Source organism: Pleurodeles waltl, chromosome 4_1 (assembly GCF_031143425.1).
Source record: "Pleurodeles waltl isolate 20211129_DDA chromosome 4_1, aPleWal1.hap1.20221129, whole genome shotgun sequence".
NCBI lineage: Eukaryota > Metazoa > Chordata > Amphibia > Caudata > Salamandridae > Pleurodeles > Pleurodeles waltl.
In genome coordinates, this window is record NC_090442.1 from 242,554,785 (window position 1) to 242,580,944 (window position 26,160).

A 26,160-nucleotide genomic window follows, 5' to 3' on the forward strand; every position below is an offset into this window, starting at 1 on the left:
CCGTTTAAAAAAAATATATATTTTAATGAAACAAGTGAAGTTCGAACTTAAGATATTAGATTTAGTACACCCGCATTAAAAAATGAGTTAGAGCTATCAGCGTTGTAAACTCCTAACCAGAACTTTCTTGCCACTTAAAAGTAAAACAGTTACACATAAGCGACCCGACGGCCGCCATGAGTGGGAAGAAGAACCACAAAAGGAAACATAAGTTCACTCACAATCAAACGTATTGGCAGAAGTGCAATTATCCATGTAACCCGCAAAAGTGCAATTATTCACGTAACTGGGTCGATGTCATGCAAATCACCTGACTATTGCCCAGCGAGATCACGGTGCGTAGGAAAGAAAAAGAAAAAAGTAATCCAGAAGCCATTCTGAAAACATGGAGCCTTGTATGTTTTCAGTAGTTTACCGGTGCTCTCGAGGAGGGCTAGACATCGGAAAAAGCATGACTTATGCATGCCTTTCACAAATTAAATCAAGTGCTTTTTTAAAAAAAGGCAAGCCCACGAATCAATGAAAGTGAGGGGCGTGACGTGGGCATGGTTAAAAGCCCACACAGAGATTACAACAGGGGCCAGAGTGCTTGAGCGCTCGACCCTAAAAATGCATCCTGAAAGTCCAATGTTACCATCCACTCTCATGGGCCAGGGCAGACAGAACGTGAGCCGCGGGAAGCATTTTCAATTTCTCCTTCTTGAGGAAGTAGTTGAGGGGCGGCAGTTCTAGGATAGGACGAAGGCCTCCATCCATCTTCAGCACCAGAAAGCAGCAGGAATACCAACCACAACCTATTTCTGGCCTTGGGCCCTCTTTATGGCTCTCTTAGCCAATAGAGCTGCAACTTTCTTGAGGAGACGAGAAAGATGATGCCGTGCCAGCCTGCCTTGAGATGGTGGCATGAGGGGCGGAGTAGTCGGGAAGGGAAGGGAGTAGGTTTTTCAGACCAACTGCAAAACCCACCTGTCTCATGTTATAAACTGCCAGTGGGGTGATTGATAATGGATCCGGTCACCAACTGAGTGACTGTGATGGTATAAGGGCAGATTAGGAGGGTTTGGAGGCTGCGGGAGGAGTGGTGAACTGACCAGACCTCTGACTGTCAGATCCTCATGGTTTGTGGATACCGTGCCCTCAGCCCCGCAGGGGCTGGGGAGCATGTGCAGCAGGATGGCTGGGCAGGAACTGGCACAGTTGGTAGCGGCTTCCTGGAGCCACAAAGGGGAAGAAAAGCGGTCTGGAGATTGCGCGACATGTGAACCCCAAAGACTTGGCTGTAGCCTGACTGTCCTTAAACCTCTTCGCCTCCAAAGAGACGGGAGCGACCAAAAGGCATGTCCATCAAAGAAGATGTGACACCTCCCAAAAAGCAAGTAGTGTGTATTCAGGCATGGTGCCTAAGGGCCACTGTCAATGAAACTACTCTGCCCAGCAAGTTGGTTGTGTTGAGTTAACATTTGATTGTGAACTTTGCTGTATCTCTCCCATCTGCTACTGCTTGTGAGAGCATGGCATGGGCCTCCTCCAGGACCTTAGGCAGCCCTTGCACAACCATATCCCACAAAGTGTGGGAATAGCGGACCAAGAGGTATGTGTTGTTCAGAGACAGCAAAGCTAGGCTGGAAGAAGAAAACATTTTCTTCCCAAGTGTCTCTAGCCTTTTCGATTCCGTGACCGGTAAAACGGTGGGGATCACACCAGTTTTGACATGAGAGGTGCAAACATGGATCACCAAACTCTCAGGGGAGGGGTGTTGTGTGAGGAAACTTGTGTCCCTGCGGCTGTCCCACTCACAGGAACCTCTGTGTTGGGTTTGCATGCCACCATCTTAGGAAGTATCCAGGCCACTGGCTTCACACAGTTCCTTACACCAGTCCTTGCCTTGTTCATAAGCCTGGATTTCAGGGTCCAGTGACCACCCTTTCCATTTCTCTCTGAGACCAAGCCCATAGGAATAGGGCTTAGGATCCAATCTGAAAGGCAAGACTCCTGCCTGCACCGGATATGACATTGAGCAACGCCTCTCCGGCTCCGTTATAGGAGTTGGGAATCAAAATGGGGATGGTGCCACCAGTGGGCGCCGGGAACATCACATCATGAGCGGCACCGGGGCAGGTGAGGTGGCACGACCAGCACGGGTTCGGATCCACAAGTGGATGCTTGGGGCCCCATTGGCAACGGAGCTAATGGCTCAGAACCAGCAGGGGTCCCTGCCAACCTCATGGGCCAGAATGCACACCAGAGGGGTTGGCCCCCTCAAATATGTTGCACCTGGCATCATGAAACTCCTAGAGTTGGGCAGGGGTTGCTCCCACTCCCAGAAATTCAGGGAAGCATGCAGTTGGCCCATGAGTTTGCTCAACCGGAGAGTGAGGCCTAGAATGCAGATGCTCCCATGTCTTTTCGGCCGACGGACATGGAGAAGTTGAAGCACGCTACGACTTTTTGCCCGGGTTTCCGGAAGATTTGGAGTGGGAGGACGACCTTAGATTCCGCAACAGCTCCTAGGACTTTGACCTGCATGGAGTCCACCGACGGGGTGCTATGAGCTTGAGGGTCGTGTCCTGGCCACCCTGAATGGTCTGTGCAGAGTTAGTGCAAAGGATTTCTGGGACTGCTGGCAAGATCTCTGTGCCTATTTTTCATTCTGCATAGGAGTATTATCCCAGCAAAGAGCCGACTGATCTGAGGGCAAGGTTAGCAGAAGAAAACATCCTCTTTCCAAATGCTTCAATTTGTTTTTACTCTGTCTAGGGGAGTAGTGGGAAAATAATTAGGATTAAACCTGCTAGTGGAGGCCTGTACTACCTGGCTCTCAGGAGTAGGGTGTTGTGTTAGATATGCAGAGTCACCCAGAGCAGGTCTGTGGAGTCATACCACCTGTCTGTTCACAAACAGGCATGTGCAGGGTTTAGTCCAAATGTCCACAAGGGTGTCTGTCCAGGTGTACTTGAACAGTAGTGGTTTGGAGGAGGTCTGCTGGGCTGTAACACTTCAGTGAGGATGTTGGTTTTTACCCCAATGGAAGGCAGCTATTAATCTAGTACTTCAGCCGCACATCTGATGACCACAGCAAATGAGGCTGACCCTTCTGTAGAAAGGCCAGGGGCGAAACCAGCCCCATGTCAGGGCAAGTGTCCAGTCTACTGGCCTCTTGTAGATCCAGATAAAACAATATAATTATATTGCAGAAAGAATTGATTTCCATTACCACCAGCACTGTCTGATTCAAAATGTTGGTGGAGCTCCTGCACAGTGTCAGAATGTAATGGGATAGGCATGTTGGAACAGCGCAGGAACTCTGCTTTGGCCAAGGAGGATTCAGTTTGGAGTCACAAAACTATGGGATCAGCATCCCCCTCAGGCACTGCTGCAGCAGAAAACGGCATGCATTTTAATGCCAGGCGTGGAGACGGAGCTGAACCTAAAGAGGGATTAGGAGGCACAGACATCTGTGTACTGGCTGGCAGTAACCTCACTGGAGGTCCCTGCAAATCTCTGGGTCATGAAGATGCACCAGAAGAAGCTGCAGAGCATGGCCTTCCTTAATGCCTCAATCTGTTTTGGTGTCACCAACAAACCTGGAAAGTCAAGGAGCATCAGGCTCAGCTGCATAATAAGCTCCTTTGTAGGGGACCAGGAATGAGATTGAGGGGCACCTTGACATCCTAGCAAATTCTCAGATGGAGACTGGAGAGGCGTGCTTGGACGACTCCTACTTCTGTTTAAATTTGGAGTTACTTGAAGGCTTGAACCGTAACAACCTGTTGTGGGACCATCCTGGGAGCCTGACTGGGTTTCTGCCCTCAAATTTAAGCAGACGCAGGCCTTATATCACTTCCTACAGTGCTCGGCGATGTACAGCTTGGTTCAGCTTTCCCAAATCAAATGAGTTTATCAGCACATACTCCCTGACTGATGGAGTCCTGCCCTGAATCCAAACACTACAGACACACCTAATGAGGATCGGTCACTGACATTTAATTGCAACAGTACCTACAAGGTTTAAATCCTACAGTTTTAGGCGGGGACATACGACTATTTGTTTTTGTTTAGAGAAAAAAGCCCAAAAGCTCATCAACTGATGGGAAAAATAGAAGCTAACACTGGATCTGCTTAAAAAGGTGCAGAAATAAAGAAACAGACACCAGTGTGCCTGGTGGCTCCTACATGGGGCTCCAGCTGTCACTGCCAGAGATGAGTGGATTTGACAAGGAGCTGCACATGCCACCTAATGGCCTGCAGGAGCAATGCTAAAAAAAATCTTCAGAACTGGGGATATTCTACAAGTGTGGAATCTGAGGTCAGAAGTATCCATCAGAAGATGGTGAACTAATTTCAATTGTGCTGCACCTCAACACAATTAGGTCAAAGGAACAGGTCTTACGGTACACAATGTGTAGATTACAGAGGTGTTTAACCATGTGTGACAAGGCTGCTACAGAGGTTCAATATGAACCTCTGAAAGAGGAATCAGAGGAAAAAATTCTAGTTGAGGCCAAACCTGCTAGGTTTTTGTTTTATTGTTGAAACATGTACAGAAATGATGAACATGGCCTAATTTCAGTCCCATGGTTCTGTGGCTGATGAGGAAGGATTCAGCTGTGGCTATGTCCAAGAAAGATATCCTTGAAGACTGAGCAGACAAAGTATGTCTTGAGGTAGCTTTTGCAGCATCTTAGACACCTGCTCTTTTATAATTAATTGTTTCAAATTTTCCCGTGAGCACATGTAAATCCCGGGCACACTCCACAGAGTTGTCATAACTGGATTCAAAAATAACTTTATTTTTCTTTGTACACGCTTCAGTGACCCTCAGCATTTATGAAGCAGGGAAACCTATACCCGCTCTTCTTTTATATTGCACACACTGGGAATACACACACTGCCCACACTTGGGGCAGGTTCAAACACAGTGGTTTAGCAGAAATGTGGAAACAGACGTGTGTGTTCCTCTTAAGGCTCAGTGATGCCCATGTTTTTTTCCACTGGTGAAGCTTCATTTTCTGCAGCCAGGCACAGTATCTGAAAAGTCCCTCCTCTACTTAGATTCTCCCTGCTACCCACACTTCTGGTGATTCTTAATTGTTGATGCTGTCGTATTCAATCACCTGTGAAAGCAACTGGCAATCTGTCACCCGGCTTCAGTAGGCATGGCACAGGGAATGAGAGACCCCACTACATATAACTAAGGCCTCAGGATGATGGACACCCACGCTTTACTGGCAGAAGTCTGGCAATGCAGCGTATGGGTAGACTGAGTGCAACCCACCAGATGGATGGACACTATGGGTTCATGGCTTGCTGCTTGTCATAATCAGAAGCCAGACTTTTGTCAGTCCTACAAGAGGCACATGTGAATCAGTTCTGGTGGGTGACGCAGAGACGTCTAAACAAGCAGTTAATGTCAACACTGCAGCCTGATTCCATGTGGACTCAAAACCACAAACTTGTGTTTCTACTAGGTCATGCGGTCTTTGGAAGCACACTTTACTATGACTAACTCTGAAAAGGTGGGGATGCGGTGTGTTGAATGGAAATTAAAGATTGATTAGACACATCCAAGGTAGGTATTGCAGACACTGTCACCTCTCAGCCCTTCCCTCTATATCTTCCAAAACTTCAGAGAGTAAGTAATCCAACAAACAGTTGGTCGTCTGAGCTGGTTCATTTAAAATCTGAGAGAGGAGTTGTGAGGGAAAGCTTTGAGCAACCAGCACCCAGACAGACTAGACGTTTCAGCAGTTTAGCAAAATACTTTTGACTTTAATCACTAGTTTAAAACTAGCCCAGGGCAGAAGTGGTTGAGAATATGTTAGTGATCGTAGTCCAGTTTACACCGGGCAGGTGTTCACTTTTCAAAGTATTATACAATAGTAAGCAAATACCTTGTTAGTAGTCTCAGCAGGGGTCAAGGAATGAACACGCAATGCAAGTTACCTGCATTGTAACCTAGTTTAGCATTTTTTAAATACACTTCAGCTTTGAAACAACGCAAACGAAATGACCAGGCTTATGAAGTCATACATGCACAAGCAATGACATATAGCAATAATAAATTGTTGATCTGATACCTGAGCATTGCTGCCTCCTATCTGACAGATTTGGTACCGCAGTGGATAAATAAGTTCTACAGCTTTACTATAATTCTTATTTTCCACTTCTACTAAAGCTTGGCAAAGGGGTGAGCCCAAAGTCTTCGCAAGAGCATGTTCATAGTTATCACCAGGAGTTCTGCAAACAGGAAGAGGTAAAAACTGCTTTACACATTTACATTTACTTCAAGTAACAGAATACATCACATAATGAATATCCAAGTTCAATCAGAAATTAATTTGTTAGCAGCAGCATGTAAATGTACGGTACCAAAGCACTATTAGGGAAAAGAGTTGTCTCCATAATACTGTAGTATATGATTCGCCCAAACATTCAAAGAACAAATAGCCAGCTACGGTATCCGTGCAACCTGTATGCAATTGGGTTTCCTCTCACATCACTGCCACGAGTAATGATGAACTATCAAAAAAAGGTTTCTGGCAACTGGAGTGTTTAGACGTTTAGCAAAATTATTAGAAGGTGGCATTTCCAAAGTATTTCTTCAATTTTAAATCTGAACAAAAAGTGTAAAATAACTAGCATGTTTTCAGGGCCAGTTTAAAAAGGTGCTGGTGATTATTCCCACAGTGAAGAACGAAATATGCTGATGTTTCAGTAATAATTTTTCTGTTCTTCAGGAACCAGACTATGGCAGTTTTAAAGCACAATTCACTTGACAAATTACATTTCTCAACTTCTTTTTTATGGAGGAACTACTGTTGGATGCCATCTGATATAACTGCTAGCATGCACAGTTGTTGTTATGTATTAGAGTCACTGAATAAGAAAAATTAGAATAAAAACTTTTGTTTATGGACATATTTTCTTAACGTCTACTCTGGCTGTTTAGAAGGGGTTGGTGAAAATAACTAAAGCTGAGTTGTCATTAGAACACCAGCTGCACTGGCAACGGTGCAAAGCTCTTGAGTGGTCCACTGCCTCATAATTATGTTTGACCTCCCCAGCCAGGAAACTATGGGACCATGCTCCTTGCCTGCACCACGGCCCACATCCTCCTGCTGAACCACTGTATGTAATCAGCTTATCATAGTAAAAAAGTGTATCTTGCGTCAATAGGCTGTGAATAAATCCTGGTGTCACTGGCAAGAGGAAGATTCCGATCATGATGGTAAGAATGCCTGCACAATTAGGTCTTAGTGAGAGAGTGTGTGTGTGTGTTGTCACTAAAGGGTGTAAAAGATCTAACGAGCAGGCTGCTACATGAAGCCACGCTTCTGACACTACATCCACAGTGCAGCTGTGTGCAGCTGGAATGTAGGTATCTGGGGAGGGTCAAGCCCTTTAGGCCTGTCTGTTCACACCCCTCTCCCTACTCCCACCCCCAACACCCACCACCTCATGGGGTTCTTCAGATGAGTGATAATGACCAAATAACCACTGCCACAGGCACAGGCTAGATCACGAGCAGTGTAGAGGAAACGGGTTATTGGGCTGTGATCAGGAGTTCAGCCTCTTACCTGACTCCTTCAACCCATCAGGCAGGTAGAGGAGGGAGGCAATTCCTATTTTTTCAGGATAGAGGTTAGAAACTCTTCTTTAGGTCGTAGGTTTTAAATAGGAAGAATCTGAGACTACTCTAGTAGCTGTTATTATTTAATCTGGAGGGGGTTAATTGGGGAAAGAGACCCTTCTTGCTTGCCTATGTTGTGTGGTGAATCAATGGGGGGTCCAGTGCGGGTGGCCAAGTTTGAGGTACACGACTTGCGAGCAGCAGCCCAAGATAGCTGTCCGATAGTGCTGGGGCTCCGAGTGACTCCTTACGATTTTAAAGTGATTGCCCCTATCAGAACAGGTGACACTGGAGGCCCTTGGTAGGCTATAAGGACAGGAGATTATCAGAAGGTACTGTGTTTGTTTTGGCACTGGAGCTGCGGGCTGTTGGTGGAGGGCCCCTGCACCTAGAGCACTGGTCTGCACCTCTCCTCCTCACAGGAGAGGCTCCGCTGTTTGTTGTCCCCAGTCTATAGAGAGAACAGGTGTTTTGAAGGAGAACTGCCTACCCTGCGTCCGAATTTCTACTCCTGGTGCACTTCGGAGCGACTCGAACAGGTACTTCTCCCGGGGAGGGAGCTGCATGCTGGACTGCCTGCGGATTGCTGCATCTGACTTTCGTGTGCTTGGACTGGAGAGCCATGGGAGGAGGAGACATGTAGTTTTGAATTTCTCCCCAACACACCGGCCGGCGCATAGAGCCCACTGAGGGGGTAAGAACTAAATGTTGGGCCCACTAGATACACTTTAGCTGCTTGTGCCAACTCTGTGGAGATGCATGGATTCCACCTGCGAGTGATATGTGGCTAATAAATGTTGAACGCGGCGTGTGCTTTTAGATTATATGTTGTGCACGTGCTATTAGAGTTAATAGAACTTGTGTTTATTCAAACAGTATTCTCTTTCAGAAATGTAATGATTTAAACTCAACAGAGTTTCTCTGGCTGGTTGTGCTTGGCTTTGTGGCAGTTGACTTCTGACCTCCAGAGTGCTGGTACTTATCTTTGTGGGCTAAATATCTTTACAGCATCTGACATTTCGTTTCCTGAACCAATTATTGGATATAGCCCAAACAACAATTTGGTGACCAGCGGAAAAAATTAATTAAATCTGTTTCACGTTTTGAAGATAATTTTTTCTTTTTTTTTTGTCTACAAGCCCAAAAGGAAATTGTTCAGCAAGCTGTTTTACTTACTTACTGAACACGCACTCACAGAAGGCAGTATTGCAGTGGTTGGTTTACATGGCTCAGCAGCGGTTTGTGGCATTCTTTTCACTGATTTATCTTAAGATGGCACGTCCTGCTGAATGCACTTATCTCAACAACTCAGACGGCACTTCCTGGAAGGTGGTTTATGTCGGCGCATGCGCAAATGGTGTTATCTGATAATATTATGGTCACAAATCCTGTTGAATGTTAAAGATATCGATGCATGCGCAGTGTTGGTCAAACACGATCTGACAGGATTTGTTTTGTTTACATGCACCTGTACCCTGAGCTGTTTATGCTAAATGTGGCATTCAATAGCCCCAGAAGCCGCTAATCTGCAAGCGCTTCGCATCGGAAGAGTTGTTTTCAAAAGCCTGTCAATGGTGATAGGCACATCAAGTCACTGTAATTATTCTCTGCATGTGCTTTTCGGTGATAGGCACACCTTGACTGGTTATTACCCCTAATGAGTTCTCAGCTAGTTAGATTATAATTGATAGACACACCAAGTTTTGGCTGTTCTTTATTGTTAATTACTTTAGCTAATTACTTGATAGATATTTACATCATATGTATATCTGATATAATTACAAACATGTCTTACTTACCTGCAAGCAATTTAGCCAATGTTACTCCATTCCTGCAACAACCTGGTTAACCACCCATTAAATGGAGCTGTTGGTTACGCTCTTTCGAAAGCTATTTAGTTGCTGTAGAGGCAAATGATTATGAACCACAACGTAAAGCAGCTATTTTATTTAGTCATCTTGGCAGTGAAGGACAGCAAGTGTTGGACAACCTACCTAAAGTCGCTCCTGTTGAGGATGCAGCAGGAGACTGAAACGTTTTTGCAGAAGGCACTGCACGTTTAGAGAAAACAATTTCAGAAGAGCCACGTGTTCCACTAGAAAGGTTTCATTTAATTAAAAAAAAAAAAAAAAACAATGTCCAGATGAATCTGTGTCAGCCTTAAGAGCATTTGCTACAACACGTAACTTTGGGGCAGCACTTGATACTTACTTATGTGATCAATTTTGTTTACAGTTGTTATTCTGAAAAAATCAAGAAAGGTTATTAAGTTGTAGGGATCCATTGTTAAGTGAAGTAATACGTTTAGCTAAAAGTATTGCGAGATCATTAGTTTCTTTGCGGATTATGTCACAGGATTGCATTAATTCATCTTCTAATGCTGTAAATACAATTATGGAAAAAGAACAAATAAACCTAGTTCAGGTCAAAGGCAAGAGTGGGCAAACCAATTCTCTTAAAGGTAATCTAATTTGTTTTAGGTGTGGTTCAAGAACACATTTGGGAAATTCTCCTCAATGCCCAGCTCGTGGGAAATGCTGCACAAAAAGCAGAAAGGTAAGCTATTCTACTGTGTTTGTAAATCTAGCAAAAATCTAAAGGTTCAAAGTATCAATTTAGAAGAAAATAATGATACACTGGATTTATCTAATTTGGTTCTTAATTTAGAGATTGAAGAAAAGTCAGGAGTAAGAATAAAAGATCCTGTGTGGCAAGTACAAATTGGCGATTCAACAACTATTGTGATGATGTGTGATTCAGGTGCACCCATCACTATCATCTCAGACACATTATTCAACACACATTGGAAAGGCAGAGTGAAAGTAGAAGATACTGATGTTCATCCTAAGACCTATGGGGATACATTTATTGACATGGTTGGTTATTTTGAGGATCAACTATTTTGGCTAGACAGGAGTATTTTTACTAAGATTTATGTTGCTATTAAGGGTAGACATACTTGTTTGGCGTGATTTGGCCAAATTAGGGCTTATGCTAGTGCCTGGTGCAGAACATCCTGTGTGTGTGTGTATGAATAACATGCCTATTTTCATGATTCAATTTCATGATAAATTGTTATCTGAGGACATCTTTTAGGCATACCCTGAATTATTCAAAAGTTCCAATGGGCACATACAAAATTATATCTATTCAATCAAATAAAAAAAAATGCTATTCCTGTAACTCAAAGTTCGTCCAGTGCCGCTCAGCATTAGAACAGAATTGAAAAAATGACTGGATGACATGGTTAAGGAGGCTATTATTGTTGATCCAGGACCCTCTGAATGGGTCAGTCCTATAGTTATTGTCTTAAAAAGGATGGTTCCTTAAGATTGTGTGCTGACCTTCGCACTCTTAATAAAACCATTGTGATTGAGTACCATCCTTTACCCAAGGTACAAGAATTTCTAGCCAATATTTGACATTCACAGTTCTTTTGTCTGCTCGATCTAAAATCAGCATACCATCAAATCCCGCTTGATCAAGCTTCCCAAGAACTTACAACCTTCGTCACACATTTTGGTGCATATTAGTTCACTAGATTACCATTTAGGTTAGCATCAGCCGCCAGTGTCGTTCAGAGGTTCATGGACATGATGCTGGAAGGGATTGTGGGAGCACAGGCCTTCCAGGATGATGTTCTCATTTTTGCAGATACTTTAGCTGAGCATAACAAAATCTTTAAAATGTTTTTTGATAGGTTTACAATGTTTGTTATAACGTTGCGTGCTGTCAAATGCAGGAATAATGTTAAAAAGTCTGAATATTTAGGACACACAATAAGTCCTAAGGGTATTTCTCCAAAGTATTCTTTGGGTAAAGCTATCCAGGATGCAGGATCTCCTAGAGAGAAGGACACTATTAGGTATTTTCTAGGCCTTATCGAATATTACTCTAGGTTCATCAAAGGGTATGCATATATTGTTCAACCTTTAAGAGATTTGTTGAAGAAATCCACTAAATATACATGGTCTGAAGAAGTAGATAAAGCTTTCCAAATTGTAAAAAACATGATTGTATCAGCACCTGCTTTATCACCTTTCACTGCTGATAAGAGATATTTAATTTCTGTAGATGCAAATCAAATAGGCCTGGGTGCTGTACTTTCTCAATGGGTTCAAGGGCAAGAAAACACTATTGCTTTTGCCTCACGTTTTTTAAGTTCTGCTGAGTCTCATTAAAGCACAATTGAAGTTGAGGCATTAGCATGTTCTTGGGCAGTGGAAAGATTAAAGATCTACATTTAAGGACATCAATTTGACATGTACACTGATCATAAACCACTTAGCTGCTGAAAGGTACTGTTACAGGAAAGGCTTTGGCTAGTTAGGCTACTTTAAGTTACAAGAAAAATAATTGTATTCTTAAATATATTCCAGTAGGTAGAAATGTCAGAGCAGACTGCCTTTCTAGGTTGCCTGTAAATGAAGAGAAATGCATGGGAGGTGAAAATGAATGTGTGGTTGCGCTGATTGAAGATGTTTTATTTGACAAAGTTGTTCTTTCACGCAAAAAACGGGTGGAAGCTTTAAGCAAGGATTCTGTTTGGACACCTCATTTTTTAATATTGGTTGGCCTCGTGAAAGAAGTGTGAAAGCATCAGTATGTCCCTTCACTCGAGTTATTAATGAGCTCTCATAAATGGATGGTGTTTTGCTACGTGCTGACCGTTTAGAGCCTCCATTTTCAGCAAGGAAATTGTTAATTGAAGAAGCACAAAAAGGGCACTTAGGAATAAGTAGCACCTGCAAGTCTGTTAAACAATTCTACTGTGGTATGGACTCACAAGTATCTAATTTTATAGGAAATTGCACTACTTGCTTAGTTTCTGACAAACATTGGAAAATTCATTAAATTCCCCTTCAGAATGTTTCATATCCAAACTATGCCTGGTGTACATTAGCGCTAGATTTTGCTGGCCCATTTGATTTACTTCCATGTTCTTTGAAGTATATGATTGTGCTAACAGATTATTTTTTCTAAATGGGTGTATGTTGGATTCGTATCAAAACCTGCCAATGATTCTGTTATCAAATTTTAGGAGGTTATTTTTGCTTTTGAAGGCACTCCAAAAGAAATTGTCACTGATAATGAAACACACTTCATGTCTAAAAAATGTTAGATTACTTGAATCAACATAATATTACACAAGTCAAAATTGCTCTTTATTCTCCATTTTAAAATGATCTAGTTGAACACATCAACAGATTTTTTAAAGAAGGAATTCAATCTGCATAAGCAATGGGTCAAGATGTTAAAATCTTTCTGAGAAACAAAATATGGTCATATTTGTTAACGCCACATAGTACTACTGGTGTTTGTCCATTTATGTTATTGCGTAAACGTTTTCCATGATGTGGCATATTAGAGAAATTAATAAAAAGAAATTTGATGATGTATCAGAAGTTATATCCACTGTACTAAGTAATCAAAGAAAATAAAAAATAAAAATTCATGAAAAACACAAAGTTAAAATGGTGGATGTGCAAGTTGGGGATTGGTTATTAGTCCGAATTCCCACATGAATAAAAAATGGTGGCACACAATTTTCAAGACCTTGTAGAGCAGAATAAGTGTCCAAGGGGTCAGTTCTTCTTCACAACAAAGGGTGGTGGAGCAAACCAGACGTAGTAAGAATTTTGGAAACACAAGCTAGAAAAATTATTTTATAGAAAGGTGCTGAAAGGAGCCAGGAATATGATTTTCTTGTTGATATACAATCTTGTAATTCAACTGGTCAGGAACTGTGTATTGCTGTGAATAAGACATCCAATTCTTCAAACTGTCAAGAAATTGTATCTGCTGATAAGGTATCAGAAGCGATTGAGAATTATGTAAATCAGCAAAGAATACAAAGGAATGTGGGTATGCCCAAAAAATTTAAGGATTATTATATGTAAAATGTATTATTATTTTGTTTTTGTTTTTATTTTTGATTGAAAGGAGGGGGTTGTATATATGTGGCTAATAAATGTTGAATGCAGCGTGCGCTTTTAGAATGCAGTGTGCGCTTTTAGATGTTATGTTGTGAACGTGTTACTAGAACTTGTGTTTATTCAAACTGTATTCTCTTTTCATAAACTGACTCCACAAGACTTTAAAAAATTTAATGATTTAAACTCTACCGAGTTTCTCTGGTTGGTCGTGCATGGCTTTTATGGTATTGACTTCTGACCTCCAGCCCACTGGTGCTTATCTTTGTGAACTTGTTAAATGCATCCTGCTAATAAATATCTTTACGGCATCTGACATTTCATTTACTGAACAAATTACTGTATGTAGTCCATATAACACCCTGGGAGGAGACATCTAGGCTTGCATTTCTCCCCAGTACACCGGCCGGCGCATTGGGCCCACTGAGGGGGTGGGAACTAAATGTTGGGCCCACTAGATACACATTAGCTGCTCGTGCTGACTCTGTGGCGATGCATGGATTCCACCTGTGAGTGACAGGTAGGCAGTGAAAACATTATATGGTTTTAACTTGTATGCAGCCCTGCCATTAGGGGTTGGACTAATGCATTGCAGTGCTGGTGGCCACATCACCGCACTATAACGCACTAGTTTTGCATTAGTGAGCCCTGGGATCACCCCACCGCAAGGCACGCTAATGCAGGCATATTAATAAGCATACCAAGCAGTCTTCCAGTGTGTTAAAATTGACTTGCTCTGCAGCTTGCTTCTGACAGATTAACTGGCTTGTGTTTCAAATAGTCATTTACTGAGTGCGGTCAGACAGTACTTACAGTACCAGTGGTCTGTCCTGGGCTTCAGATCTAGCTGGAATTTGCTTTTGGTTGTAATGAGCGGACCTGGTCTATGTGGTCTCTTCTGAAGAGTGAAACATAAATAGCACACTGGACTGCAGGAAACGTGTACCTGAGAGGCTCATTTCCTTTTTAGGTTGATTGTAAGCACTTCTGACCTGTTGTCATCTATTCTGTGGGTTTTAACCACACCCATCACTTTCATTCGTTTGTGGGCCTGACTTTTAAAAATCACTTGATTTCATTCGTGAAAGGCATGCATAATTCATTCCTTTTGCGGTGCTTATCCCCACTTAAGAGCACAGGCCAAGTACTGTATTGTTACGCTTTACATGAGTATCTGCTGACTTGGGGGACTATTGTTTTTTTCAGTTCTTGACACAAGCCTAACTTGTATCTACATGGGCACCGCACTTCATGTTTCAGCACGGCGCCAACTTTCTTGTTTACTTGTATAACAGCATGAGCCCAGGATGTTTTCAGTCACCGTGAGCGATGTCTTTCATTTACGGCTGTAATACATGGCTAACTTGTACGGTGCACACTTCCTTGTTTTTTTTTTTAAGTTCAGATTTCATTTATATGCTGTCCTTTTTATATATTTGAAACCCTAATTAACCCCTTGCCTTAATTAGCATTTTTCTTTTCGGCACATTGTGTTCCCAATGTTGAAGTTATGGACTCCTTCTCAGTGCTGGTGTCTTATGAAGTCGAGCTCCACCTCGTTAAATTCGAAGGATGCTTAGGAGAAGAGCTGCATGGGACAAGGTTATTTTTCTCCTTCTCCCTCTCCCATACCCCGCACTGCTGGGGGATTAGGTCTGCTGGGGGATTAGGTGTGCATTGTTTATGTTGAGGAAGGTCACGTGAGCTCTCACTGCAACATCCCACCCCCTAAACAAACGTACACAAACCCAGATGGATGCTGCTTTGCCACAGGCCGGCACTCACTGCCGTGCACTCCTTGCCCCTCACCCCTGAAAGAATTTGAGACCTCCAACCATGCTTACCCATCCCACTGCTCTTCTGTTCTTAGTTTCAGTTTCCATGTGCCTGTACATCAACTGTTTGAAAACCATGCAGAGTATACCTATACTGCGCAGTAACCTGACACGTCCGCGATGGGTTGATGTGTGCCAGACACCCTTCTGGGCCTTTTTGCCTCTTTGTGGCTTCCTCTGTACAATAGTTCCATAATATTGGTTGATAAAAGTTGAGTTTTCAGTTTAACCCTGAATGTTAATCTTTAAGTAGAGAAGAGGCTGTTAATTTCTCTTTTTTGTGTGTGTGTGGCTTGAGGATCAGTTATGTTAATTACCGATTGGTAATCATTATTTAAAACATGCATAAAAATCATGGGTTCTGTCTCGAAAAACATTTCTCCCACCCCATGCTATACGCCTTTCAGTGTGTCCTCCTACCTCCTATGGAGTACTTCCACTGCAGTGCACAATGAACTGTTCTGCTCTTCCTGTCCCGAGAGTCATCTTCATTCACCTATCTGACCAGACTAGACTGTTAATGATTAGACGTGCTGATTCGTACTTTCTTTATTTTAAACTATCTTTGAATGTCAGTCTTTAAATGAGCATGCCTGTGCTGTTTTGTTTGTGTATATCATGGCCACTGCTGTTACAATTTTTGCCTGATTCTTTACTCCTACTATAATTGAGATGCTCAGTAAGCGCTCTGATGCTCCTAGTACAGGGTATAATTTGTGCTGTGTCAAACTCCTGTGAGTGGCAGCGTTATATCATGATGGTGAATATTAGAAGCCCTTATAGGAGCACAGGAAACAGTCTGGACTCTGCAAAGACCATTGTAAGGGTGGTATATGCAAGTGTTGGCTTTTCATATCATGTGATGCATTATCATACCTTTTCCACTGTTGCCAACTCGATGGTTAGGGTTTCTGTGCAGATATTTTTGAATGATCCTAATGAGTGGTCAGACTAGTTACATTATATGCACTTTGTGATTTGTCTAGTAACCGTTCTTTGCAGCAGGTACATTAACCCTCTGCGCTACCTTATGATGGTTCCAACCTTCCACTAGACAAAAGTAAGTTCTCTCTCCACCAAGAACATAAATCACCAGAGTTATTTTGACATTTTTACATTAGATGCACTCTAAACCGAAAAAAACCTCACAAATGGAAAACAGCGGTAACAGTGAGCTGAAGGCACCAAGAGTGGCTAGACATGGAATATATAGGCCGATATATCTTTAAAATGACGCTGCCTCAGTATTTAGAGCTTTAACATTTATATCCAGCAACTATGTTACAGCATAGAGCTTTATAGCTATTTTCTGCTTTGAAGATGTTTGTATTTTTGGGGCCTCCAGCAATAACAAGATATTTGTTTGAGCACAATCTTACAACTTTACTGAACTCCTTAATAAATACCTGTGAAATCTGTGCACTGTGGTCTCTTCCAAACCCTGTGCAGCAGCCAACCCAGCTCATGAGCTGCAGCTGCAGTCCGTGATGAAAACAGTCAGGTAAGGCGCTGACATCCTGGCTTTGCTGTGTTTTTACTGTGATACACTACTATTCAAGAGGGCATTCCAACTATAATATCATAAAGTTGGAAGCCAGCCTTGGAGTAGTATTCAAAGAGTTGTCCAGCTCCATAGTTCAAAACGTGATTCGCTGATTTAGTTTATGTTTCTGGTTTGTATTCTAGGACTTGTACTTTTATTTTTATAATGTGATACAAGCTGGAAACCAGCCCTTGGAGTAGTGTTTGTAGAGCTGTCCAACTCCCTAGTTGGATGCGTATTCTCTCGTTAAGTTTATGTTTCTGCTTTGCATTCTGGGACTAGTAATTTTATTTTTGTAACGTGATACAAGCTGCAAATACAAAGCAGAAATCTGACTAGATGAACTACACACATTTGAGTCTGAAATCTGAGCTGTGTGTGCGTGTATTTATAAAACTAACAGAGGACAGCTTACAGTTGATTATGCTTTACAGTGGTCAATATTTTATAACTCATATTTCACTGTTCAAGACTGACTGAGGATCATTAATATCATGTGAGATGGCTCTCCTCATGCATGTGAAAAATTATGGACGTTTTATTCAATTCCTCTGCAGTAAAGGGATAGTGATCCAATAAGCATGCATTCTTGAAGTACAATTATTTATTAATTGCCCCGCTGACTAAGACGCCTATACCAACTGCCAAGTAAATATGTTTTGCATCTGGAAAAAATATTCCAGAAGGCCTACTAATCCTTTAGTTATATGCAGGGCCACTGGTATTATGTGGCAGAAAGGACCACAATAGGCAGCAGGGTTGACCAATTAATGTGACAAAAAAGTCCAGTTTTGCATTTGCAATGCCATTAGCTCCAACTCAACTAAATGCAAGCCCTATTACATTGCAAATGCTTGTTTGTTTTCTGGTGCAACAGTTGACACAAGAGGTGACTACACTCTTGAGATGAGTGGTCCAACAGGCAGAAATAGAGGTGGCTGGCTGCAATTTTGCTGTTTTTTACTTGTGCACAAACAACCCCCAGTTCTTTAGTCAGGGGTGTGACCCACCCCTGAGTAAAGAACTGGTGCATAATCCCCCAGTGGTGCTCACAGGGTGAGGAGAGTTGTGCTGGCTTCAAGACGTTGCCTTTACGGGCATAATGACCAAGTTTTCACATTGCTTATGTGTGACATTTTGTTGGTGTCAGTGAACTGATGAGTGACATACTACTGCTAAATGTGTGACTCTTCGAGTGACACTTTTTCACAAGTAAAACCAAGCCTTGGAGCTTGCGATAGGATGCCATGCCACCACTGACCACCGCACAAATGACTAACTACTTGTGGTGTCTTCTGCAAGAGTAGAACCACATGATTAGTGGGATCACAAATGTCTATGGTAAGGTTTTATTACCGTTACTCATGCGTCATCCCGTCTCAGTTGATCCCCAGCTGGCAATGGATAAGGTGTATTTAAAATAAACCTCATTTACTACTGACCTATGTCTGAAGAGTATTTACTAGATTTTACGCTGGTGACAATGGGTGCAGTTACACCTCAACATGGAGAAAGAGGAGTAATCAAGAAGACGGTGCTAGAAGAAGAATGAGTAGACTTATCGACTGAAGTTGTGGGGTTTAAAAAAACCAGCTGGCAGAAGTGGCAGAAATGCTTTGTGGTGGGGTTGCTGACAGGCAGATGCCTGTGTGAAATGGAGGAGTACGGAGGCTGAGTTTGCAGTGAGCGTTGTGCTGATGAGGGTGGCGTCATCCGAGGTCTGCAGGATTGGCGGAGGCACTCGAGCCAGTGGTGATGGAACAAAGTTGCGTTCCAAGTCTGAGTTGTTTGGGGCCAATTGCTGAGTGAAACAAATACATCCACGTGGAGATGAGTGTAAAATAGGCTCTACTGCCTACCAAAACCACTTTTTAGCATCGCAAGGCAGCCATTTTTTATTTTATCCAGATTTGTCTTGATCGTTTCAGCTGCTGCATGTCAGCTGTTGTAAAGGGCAAAGCATCATGTCAGCATCGTAGCACCTCAGAACTCCGTATTTGCGATTTTGAGTGAAACCAAGGATGAATTTACCTAGCGGAAACACAGCTGTGACTGGCACACCACAAAGATTTGCAGGTCAGAGAGGAAAGCATAGTACTGACTGGTAAACCTTGAATGCAATGACAAATCTGTCATATCGAATCATCTTGGTTACAGGTACTTTTCAGTCTGTTTTGTGGCAAGGTGACAGGCACACCACGTTTGAACAGCATTCAGCACGGTCTGCACTTTTATTTCGGTGACATGCACTCTTAAGCCCGTCATTGCATGAGGATTATACTGTGTCCGCAGTAACTTAAACTTTATTGTGATAGAGATTTTTAGATAAGTGGGTGGCATACACTTATGGTGTAGCTCTGTGTGAATTGGAGTATTGGAATATGCATAACATAATGACACCCCCATTTTTCTTAAGCAGCCCAGGTGAGCCGACCATACAACGAAGCAAATGCGAAAAGATGTTCAACCATTATGCAAGGGTGTGTGGGCCAACATTAAATGAGGAAAGGAGGAATGCTCTACTTATGCATTGTTTGGTGGGTGAGGTACAAGAGGTCATGAAGAATTTACCAGATCTGAGTGTAAATGAACAAAGAAATGTAAACAAATATGAAACCTGGCCAGACATTATCTCCTGAGGGAGGTATTATTTTGGGAGGAAAGGATGAGACAGTTTGAAGGGTAACTAATGAGTCTAAGAAAACTGGCAAAGTGCAAATATGGTGCGATATTAGAGGAAAGAATTTGTGATCGGTTTGTCCTAAGGTATGGTAGCAACAAGATCAGGGAAGAATTGTGGTGAATGATGAGCCATCTTTGGAGGAAATTACGGTGGTTCAGAGGGAGCATATGTTAAAGTGTATTTCAGAATTATGTGAGAAAGTGGAAGAGTTGTTGTGTGAGGTGAAAAGGAAGGAAATAGTCAAAGAAAAAGAGAAAGAAGTCAAACAAAGAGAAACAGACACACAAAATTCATGGGACAATGTTTTAGGTGTTGCAGTCACAGAGCAAATGCGAGTTCTTGCCCGGCATCAAAGGTTTATTGTAATGGCTGTGGGAAGAAAAGGCAGTTCTATAAGTGTTGTCGTAACAGGGGCAAGAAAAGTACCATAAGAGATGTTAAAGAAGATTCACAGGAAGTTATGTTCCAAATTACCAAGTCAACGCATTTGAGGAGTATTTCTAAACAGTGTTTTGAACGATTTTTGGAGGAAAGTAATAAATTACACTCGATGGATGTGAACCCAAGAGGGTTTAGGGGACAACCAATCAAAATGCTAGGTTACTTTGAAGGCTGTTTGGCGTTAGGAGGAAGACATGCAAGGTCTATGTGTCCAATAAAAGACAATTTATTGAGTTGGCCACACCAAAGGCTATTAGGTGTGGTGCTCAATCCCAATGCTGAGTCACAGGTTCAGGTACAAGAGATTCACGTCTGATATGGATTTAATCAAGCAAGTATTTGTATACCGCAGCTTATCAACCAAGAGGGTATCTTTGATATTAACCCTATGTTTTCAGTGTGATTTAAACATTGAATTGTGTTCGTCACAATACTAGCACAGTACAATGATTAACCCTTGAATATCTGGAGAATCTAATTCCTTGAGAGTTTGTTCTTATTATTGTTACCTATGTAAATGTCTAGGAGTCGAGTGAGTCAGCATCTTGGGAAATCTCATCAAGGTGAAACACGCAAGATATCCACTGAACGTCAAGGAACCTCTAGGTAGGCTTAATTGAGGTGACAAGGGACTAATGTGGGATCACAGTGGGAGTAGTTATACACAGTATAGAAGGTTCAAGGTTTTATTTAATTACAGGTAAACAACATTTTTTCTGAAAATTCCTAGAGAGATGGAGAGCCATCAAAAGCGGGAAAAGGGACCCCAACAAGTACATCGAGCTTGTACATCATAGTTTAATGAGAGAGTATACATGGGTTATGAAATATTGGTTATTTGACTGATGGACAAATTATCATTAAAAAGACCGTCTCTTCAAGAATCATCGCTAGTTGTCTGGATCCAGCCCTGTGACTCCAGTATCTCTATCCTTTTCTCATCCATCCCCTTTGCCCCGGGATGTTGCGGTGCCGATCATGTGCATTTAAGTGGGAAGCATGCAACGTTTAGGTGGAATTGGGAACAAGCAGCCTGGTCAACATTGCGTATTCGTGGGATGAACAGATTAGTCCTTGACAAGATTATTCGTAACACCCATGAGTGCTTTTAAATACAGAAGAATGTCATTTGGTCTTGTGTCGGGTGCATCAGTGTTTCAACGCATAATGTGTAAAGTTTTAAAGGAGTTAGATGGGGTCAAGTGCTACCAAAATGATGTTCTGATATTTGGTAATGCTATGGAGGAAAACAATGTCCATGTTCATAGTGTCTTGGAGATGTTAAAGGAGGCTAATCTCACACTCAATAGAAGCAAATGCTAGGTTGGCATGGTTGGGGTAGGGTACCTAGGAAACCTGATTTCGGGTGGAGGTGTGAAACCCAAACAGGAATTGGTTGACACAATAAGTAATTTGAAAACACCACAGTCTAATGAGGAGTTAATTTCATTTTCTGGAATGGTAGACTACTATGGGAGATACATAAGAAACTGGAGGTAATTCAGTGAATTTGAGAAGTCTGTTAAAGAGAGGCAAGGAACTTGAGTGGAGTAATCAATGTGATTTGAAGTTCAAGGCAATAAAGGAAGGGTTGAAAAAGGCACTGTGTTTACAGGCATTTATCTCAGGTGAAGACACGCACATAATTGCAGATGCCGTTCTTAAGGTTTGGGAGCCGTGTTGACCCACAGAAGCAATGAACAGGAAAGATTTATAGCGTGTGTGTCAAAAACGTTAAACGTCTCTGAGAAAAACTATTCTGTGATTGAAAGGGAGACTCTGGCATTCTTTTCGGCTCTCAGGAAATGTAAGTTTTTCATTGGGGGAACTAAGTTTGTGGTATTATCAGAGGTGATCAAAAAGAAGGGGTTAGATTGCATTTCAGCAAGGGTACGAAGATGGATCATTGCATTGAAAGAACTTAACTTTATTGTGGAGTATCTGCCAGGCATACGAAATGTTAGTGCAGATTGTCATTCAAGACTGGTAGAAGAGGAAGAAATTAATGACAGACAAGATGAGGTTCGAGATTTAGAGGAAGATGTGTGTGAACTAACACAAGATGTGTATGAAACTACACTTGGTGGTGTAACTGAAGAGGAATAGAATTTGAACTACAAAATGATGACACTTTAAAGGAAGTGCCATAAGTCATGGAAAGTTTACAAATCTTGAGTGTGTGTGGAATTTGGTTAAAGATGATTTGCCTGCAGATCATGATTTATTGCTGAGATAAACTAGATTCCCCCGTCAAAACTGAGAAACAAACTGATTAAAACAGGCTCACGCAGGCCACCTAGGTATAGTAAAAATAAAACGAAAACTTGAGAGAGAGTTTTTGGTGGCCAGGAATAGATGTGAATATTGGACGGACAGTTAGGGAGTGTGTGGACTGCTCTTGTAGCAATAACATGTTGAGATCTCATCAAGTTCCCATAGTTTGCAGGAATTTACAGAGTCAACCATGGGAGGTGGTATCAATTGACATTGTGGGTCCATTGCAAGGTGAGCATGTTACACCTTACCAAATAGTAATGATGGTTCTCTACTCAAGGTGGCTTGAGGTTAAGAATGTCAGGGATATTTCATCTTTTGGCATCATTGAGTTAATGGAGAGTGTTTTCCAAAAAGGGAGTTTTCCAAAAAGTATCTTGTCTCACAATGGTACTCAATTTTGCTCTAATGAAATGGAAAACTACTTAAAGACGTGGCACTATCCACCAAAAAAATCCCATTTATCATCCAGAAACGAATGGGACCATTGAGTGATTTATCAAATACATTAAGGAGATTATACACTTGGCTAAGATGAACTGTCTAGACTAGAAAAAAGTTACAGGAGAGAATTACTGTGTACCGTATGTCTCCACACATGACCACTGGGAAGACTCTGTTTCAACTGTTTAAGGGAAGAGCGTCGAACATGTGTTTATGTCCAGGTTGGATGGATTGGAACAAAAGCATAAAGTTCAATGGTCATACAGGTTGGAGAATTTTAAGAAGAAAGGCTGATGGAAAGAGAAAAGAGGATTCTGGCAGAAGAAAAAATGTCCGTAATGCTGAAATCAAAGTAGGAGATGTTGTGAAAATGAAATCACCTGTACAATGTGCATCATGGTTAAAGTTCACCAAGGCACAAAAAGTAATTAAGTTACTTGGAAATGCTATAAAAATAGCTGATGAAAGGATTTTGGTATAAGAACAGGGTTGTGCTAATAAACATGGACATGAGAGAAAAGGTGAGCATGAGTGGTGAAAAGAGAAGCTTTGGAGGAGAAAGAAGTTAAAGTGATGTGCAGATCAGAAACAAAAGAGAGGGAGTGGCTGTAAGACCAGATGGGAGATCTTGAAATGATCAGAATGACATTAGGGAGAAAGTAAGAATGAGTTATCATAGGAAAATGCCAGCTCGTTATCTAAAATATTTGGTCACTGTGTAAAAGGTATGGTGGTGGTTCTGCTGTTTTATATCACAACCAAGGTTTATAAGTTGACAAACCAATGTTTATAATTTATATAAATAAATAAGGAAGGGAGATGTGTGGTGTCTCCTGTAAGTGGTTTCAAGAGTAGAACCACATGCAGATTAGTGGAATTAAGAATGTTTAAGGTACGGTTCTAGTACTGTTACTGGTGTGTCATCCAGAGTCAATTTATCCCCCGCTGGCGATGGATGAGGTGGATTTAGAATAAACCTCTTTTACTAGTGACCTATGTCTGAAGAGTATTTACTAGATTTTACACTACCCCAGCCTGTGCCCCTGAGCTGATTGTGATCTCCGACTCATCAGTTCCATTTTAACTTTCCCTTGTTGAACTGACTCACCTGTGCCAAGAGCCAAGTGCTGACCTGCAACTATCTGGCAGGCTGAGCCAGAGCGTCTTCAAGCTAGTCAGGAATGCCGCCGGGTCATGCTGATTATAGATGGAGGTGGAGAGGCTGGCTTAGGCTTAGGACATTACTGTATCAGCAGTTGCAGCTGGCAGCCCCTATGCTAGTGCTCTATCTTACTGAAAACCATTAACTGTGTGACCCTCAGTCACGCACAAAAGGGAAGCACTTCCCACAAAGGATCAAAAGAAAGATAACAGCTTTCAGAACACACACCTTAACTGGGGTAGCAGTCTTCTCTTGCAAGCAAGCGCTTTAGCGCCCCAAATAAGGGTAGTAAGTGATATATAAATGATGCAATGCAGTACAACAAAATAGTTACTGTGAATGTTGTTCTTCTTAGCCACTTTCTGATCATGAACTCATACTCACTGCCCGGATCCACTGAACTAAGGATCACAAGTCCCATGCACCAAAGAAAGAGACTAATCGCATCTCCAAAACTCCAGCATAAGCTGTTACAGAAACATTTCACTGAAGCTCCTATAAAATGACACCGTATTCATTTGCTTTTTCAGTACAATCAATGACTAGATAAATAGAGAGTTATATAATTGTAAACTATCATCATGGTCAGATTTGTAAAAATATTTAATACTTTTTAAACAGTGCTAAGAACACCTCAATACGAATCTAACTGTGCCTGGCTTTCGGTACTCGATGACTGAAAATGTCTTTAGGTGCACATCAATTGCATTAATTCAGAAATACACACTTCTTAGTACCTTCCTGGTAAAAGAAGCAAATATCGCCCTGTTACACTTGATTTTATGCAAAGTATAAATGGCTAACATTACCTTATTCTTGTGAAACTGCACAGGTTATTCTCTACAGATAGGCTGGCCCCTAGCAGCAAAGCCTTTGGCAAGGCCTCTGTAGGAGGGAGCAGGGGGCTGAGGAAGAGAAGTCCTGAACTGCCTACAGGACTTGATTAGGTCGCTAACTGATCCAGCTGTGGTTTTCTGCAAATAGACACTCTTAAAATGCCACTGCTCTTTATGCAGTCGTTTGATCATGTTCCAGTACAGACTGCCATAGTTCAAGGCTGGAAGGACATAAGTGAAATTGTTTGGGTGCCCCTGTGAAACTGCTTAGCCTTCTAAAACTCATGCATAACAGGGATGAAGAACTTTTCACTAGACTCTCCAGAGGGAATCATGCGAGTCCTTCTTCATAGCTGCCTCTCCTAAGTGCCCAAAATTATTGATGATTGCAGCACTGTAAATCCGGCTTCTACAACCTCTCTGGCTGTGTGGCACCATCCAGAAGCAATGGGTCATGGTTGTTGAAAGACTACGGCATGGCAGGTCCGGATGTCATGGTACATCTTTTCCAGCATTTGTAGCCTCACAGGCCAACCCCTTTCTCCAGAGGTGAAGAATAGCTGCATCCTCCTAGGACGACTGGCTCCTCTCAGAAGCAACACATCTTCCTTACAACAATGTTCCTCTTTCTCCTTGTAGACAGTCTATTGTCCTGCAGGGTCCCGCACACCTCCTCCCTCTCTTAATAGACGGGCCAGGTTCTATGCAGAATGCAGACCCTCGGCTCATGCAAACATCAGTTTATACCCCCTCACCTCTGGGAGACATCAGCTCTAGATACACAGCAGTACCAGTACTCTGGGTTGGTTCTCCTCTCAAGGTCCTCTGCTGATGCTCTCAAGGCACATCTTTGTGTAAAGAAATGCTTCTCACACCAGGTGAGCAGGCCTCACTGCATCGCATGAGCATAATGAAGGGGAAGATATCTGCACCTAGCTTTCATCTGCCTTTTTGAAGCAGTAATCAGGGACAGACAGAAGGAAATGCATGTGGGAGAAAGGTCCTCACTGAACAATAGAAAATGCAGTCCCACACCTCACCGCTTCTATCTATAAAATCACAGTGTTCTGGAATAAGGAAAACGTAGCCCTGGTTCCACCCTCCTTGCTTCAGTGTCTGAATCGCCATACTTCTGCCACATGAATGTAGTCAAAAGATTTGTACTGCCTGAAGCTGCGGTCCTCATCTTTCCATCTTGTGCCAGGCTAAACCAACTGCATACAAAATGATGGATCCAACTGGCTTCAATACTCAGACTCACACATGCTGCACACAGAGGCCTACTACCACACATGTATCACCGTCTCACTGTAAACTCACTCTCCAAAACACACGGGTTATTAGTGCAAGGTTTTTGGATTTCACATAACAGATTTTTA

The 26,160-nt window shown here is 42.2% G+C and overlaps 1 protein-coding gene across 1 annotated transcript in view; it reads right to left on the reverse strand.

Annotated features, from left to right (window-relative positions):
- The window catches only part of TTC38 (tetratricopeptide repeat domain 38), a 309,404-nt gene that overhangs the window by 57,760 nt on the left and 225,484 nt on the right, over positions 1-26,160 (reverse strand). Inside the window, exon 12 of the mRNA XM_069228235.1 lies at positions 6,078-6,237. Within this exon, the coding sequence (XP_069084336.1) occupies positions 6,078-6,237 (160 nt within the window). The remainder of the gene's footprint in view (positions 1-6,077; positions 6,238-26,160) is intronic.